This window comes from Penaeus monodon, chromosome 25 (assembly GCF_015228065.2).
Source record: "Penaeus monodon isolate SGIC_2016 chromosome 25, NSTDA_Pmon_1, whole genome shotgun sequence".
Classification (NCBI taxonomy): domain Eukaryota; kingdom Metazoa; phylum Arthropoda; class Malacostraca; order Decapoda; family Penaeidae; genus Penaeus; species Penaeus monodon.
In genome coordinates this window covers 14,646,158-14,649,996 of record NC_051410.1, presented here as the reverse complement: position 1 = coordinate 14,649,996, position 3,839 = coordinate 14,646,158, and the positions used below count along the sequence as shown (strand labels likewise).

Here is a 3,839-nt window from a genome sequence, read left to right as displayed (position 1 = left end):
AAAGTATTTTCCCAGTGGCACTGAGTGAAATGAAACTTTATACTACAATGTAATATAGTATCTATAGAAATTAGGCATCAGCTCTGAACAGCAAAAGTACTGATATTTTGTGTTTATTTTAGAATCCAGCAGGCAGAACCTGAATATAAAAAGGCTTTCCAAGATGAGCTTGATGGCTTTAAGGATCGTGTAACAAAGCGTGCCAAGCAAAAGATGGAGGAATTGATTAAAGAAGCAGAAGAGGAAGAGCGACAAGAGAGACTTGGACCAGGAGGACTTGACCCCATTGAAGTGATGGAGTCTCTCCCAGAGGTAAGCACTTATTTTCCACATGGAAGATTATGTTATGTTTTCCTGGTGCATGATACAAGCTGATACACAAACTTCAGAAGTCATTTCACCTTGTTATTTGGTTAAATGTTGATAAACAAGGCATAAAAAAATAATTATTTTTTTGCCCAACAGGAATTGCAAAAATGCTTTGAGAGTCAGGATATTGAGCTGCTTCAGAAGACTATAGAGAAAATGAACCCAGAGGATGCTGCTTATCACATGAAGCGGTGTGTTGACTCAGGTCTATGGGTTCCTGATGCCAAGGCTGCAAAGTAGAACGGTGAAGCAATCAGCATATGTTGGTGAAGAAGAATGTTATTTCATTCTTTTATTCCAGTATATTGATAATTTTGTTCCCAAGTTCAGCAGAACAGAGTTGGATTGATGTTCTTAATTGTAATTGTTATTTCATAGCTCTTTGTTTTCCTAGTCACCGTGTATTGTTTTTATGTGTCAGATCTTGACCTGTTAGAAAGAAAATCAAGTGGGAGATGTACTAGATGTAATTCAATAACATTAAAAGTTACCAACAAAAGCTACTATTTTCACAGGGTCAAAATCAAGCATTTTATGCAGATTATAGCACAAGGAAATATTGATCTAAATGTTTCATCACTAGCATATGTTGGTCTGTATTGGTCAGCAGCATTAAAACACTTTGCCACTATTCTCTAGCTTAGACAATTTAGATAAAAAACAACTGAAACTGGACTTCAAAGATATGGATTTCAATTCTTACACTTCATCTGTATGACACTAACATTGCGATCCCTTTTATTGTAGAAATAAAGCTTTACTTGCTATTAGTTAATAGTGGTATTACAGTTAAAGAAAATTTTTATTTGTTTATTTTATATAGTTTTGAAAATTCTTGGTGGATCATTTTATTTCCCAGACATTGCATTGTAAATGATGTATAGAATGTCCTAAATTATAATTTTAGGACTTCATAATATAATCGGTTTGAATGAATAATCATTAATGTTATGTAAATGAAAAATAAAGTAATTAATTTTATATAATTGTTTTTGTTTATATAAAAGGAATGATAAAAATGGTAGCATTTAGAAAATATTTAGAGCTGGATGCTATTGAATGTAATAACATAGAGATAACCAACACCAACAGTGAAAGCTGAAAACGATTTTGTTTTTACCTTGTTTAGGTTTTGCAGTTTTTGCTGACATGAATATCCTTTTAATCTTTACATTTGATAGTTCAAATGTAACAGAACTAAGAAGAAAACTCTATGCAAACAAACAAAATGATTAAAGTTATTTTCTTCTTGAAAGATTATTTTTCCTGGCTTGCTCAGATGATATAATGTGGAGAGACCATGCTGAATCATTTTGTGTAAGAGAGCATTAATTACACATTACATCTGTGTAAAGATATTAGTAACTTTACATGAATTACCTTCAAATTATTCTGGGATTAAAAATGTATTTTTTCAATGAATGTATTTTAATGCATTAGTTCAGTGTGAATACCCGATTAACATGGGATTAACATTAAAAACACATTCTAATGTGTATGGAAACAAATGCAGCCAATGAGAAATATTCACTATTATATATTCACAGAAAGTGACAGTAAAATAATGATTTAATAATTCTATGACTAGAAAAAGTGATTATTATATATATCATTAGAATATGCTTTAGTTGTAAAATTAGTATACAATATTCAAAATCTATCACTCACTGATGAAACTTAAATATATAATATGAAAGTGAAATTTTTGTTTGATATCTCTTCATAATATTATATTTATTTTTGTTTCCTGATAATTGTCAGTATAGTTTGTCTAAATTGTTGGAAAACTTCAGTGGAGTGAGATGAATGAACAAACAGAAGACTGTTCTTGTATAAGTGGATGAAAGGGTGAATTAATTATTAGGACTATCAATGCCCAGGTACAAGTTTTATATTTTATATTTTCTCATGTGGTTTCATTTAATGGATGATCAAGAGAACCAAATATGAATATAGTACCCATCAGCTTTCATGAATCATAAACTTTATAAATGTGTATTTATAAGTTCCTAATTTATGCATTTTTGAAAAAAATATATACATATCTAAACAGCAATGAACACGAAAGTATTGCCTAAATTTTGCTGTCATGAACAGTTTCAAACAAATATTTTTTCCTCATATTATATGTAATCACTTGTATACTTTACTATAATAACGAAGATACAACATTATACTACAGTTCTCTATGTTATCACTCAAACTTCCGGACTGGCCACTTGGTTTGTTAGTTGTTTTCAAATGTCAGTACAGTTCATCTAATCTCAAGTATTGCACATAGTTATATCATAAATTTCTTTATATATTAAAATGAATAAACTTAGAATATTGTGAATAAGTGAAAATTGTAATTTTATATGAACTTCTGTTTCTTGGCTCTGCGGGTGATACGAACGTCATCGTAAATAATAATCATAAATAAAATGCAATTATCCGCATTGTATTTGGCAACACCCGAGCAAAACGTAAACAAGAAGTAGAGGAAAACAAAGATGACGCAAAGTGTTGCCAATGACCTCGCCATTACTGTCAGCCAGTCAGCTTACCCTTAATAAATTTTTTTATTGGCCTATTACCGTAGCCAACAACCCAGCAAAGATAAGAAACCAGAGGGTCATATTTAGCACTAGGGCAGTGGTGACAATTCACGAAAATTATTTAATAACTGCTTCAGCTGTGGATTCACAGAATTGTGCCACAGCGGATCTCGGGAGAATTCCGCTGGATATCACTTTTGAAATCTGTGATTGTTGGTAATTCCAGTATTTTGTTTGTTGGTTGTCAGTTGTGTTTGACATTTGATTTGAAAAAGAGAGCAAGTCTGAGTTAAAACAGTTGATATGTGATAATCTTTAGTACACCATTTCCCCCTTTTTTATATTATGGATGCTGCATTCCGTAGCGTTCTCACTCAAGTTGTTAGTATAAACTATAGTCATTTTCTAAAAAGCTTTTTGGAGTATGTGCAGTGTCCACATAATGTTTCCTCGAAAGCATCAAACGACGGGTACATTTCCTCCAGCTTGATTTGTCAAATTTCGCCTGTGAATGTGTAAACACATTTTTAGACTAAGAAAGACACAAGTCATTCCAAGCACATTAAAATCTATGTCCATTGTTCTGTTTCCTGACAGGCTAGTTTAGCATTTCTTTTGAAAATGCAGTAATACATTGTCCGTTTTAAACTAGCTGTTGGACTTATGGTAAGCACTCTCGCTTTGGGCAAGCGATGGGTGTGGCAGATTACAGAATCGCTCGGTTATCATGATCCAAAGAGAAAATTACAAACTCAGACTTTGATTTTATGTAAAGGAAACGCATCATTATTTGTTTCTAACGAGTTTTAAGACTCGTTAGAACAGTAGACTTTGAAGGAAAGCAAATATGACATCACTGGATACTAATCGGTCCTTTAATATTGCCCAAAAGTCATAGATTAAAATACACACGCACACACGCGCGCGCGCGCG

At 32.4% G+C, this 3,839-nt stretch overlaps 1 protein-coding gene across 1 annotated transcript in view; it reads left to right on the top strand.

Moving 5' to 3' along the window:
- LOC119589066 (hsp90 co-chaperone Cdc37-like) overlaps positions 1–1,350 on the top strand; it is a gene marked incomplete at its 5' end in the record, with an annotated part of 2,545 nt that extends 1,195 nt beyond the window's left edge. Inside the window, 2 exon segments of the mRNA XM_037937643.1 lie at positions 123–312; positions 466–1,350. Coding sequence (XP_037793571.1) covers positions 123–312; positions 466–609 — 334 coding nt within the window.
- Positions 1,351–3,839: the final 2,489 nt, after the last annotated feature.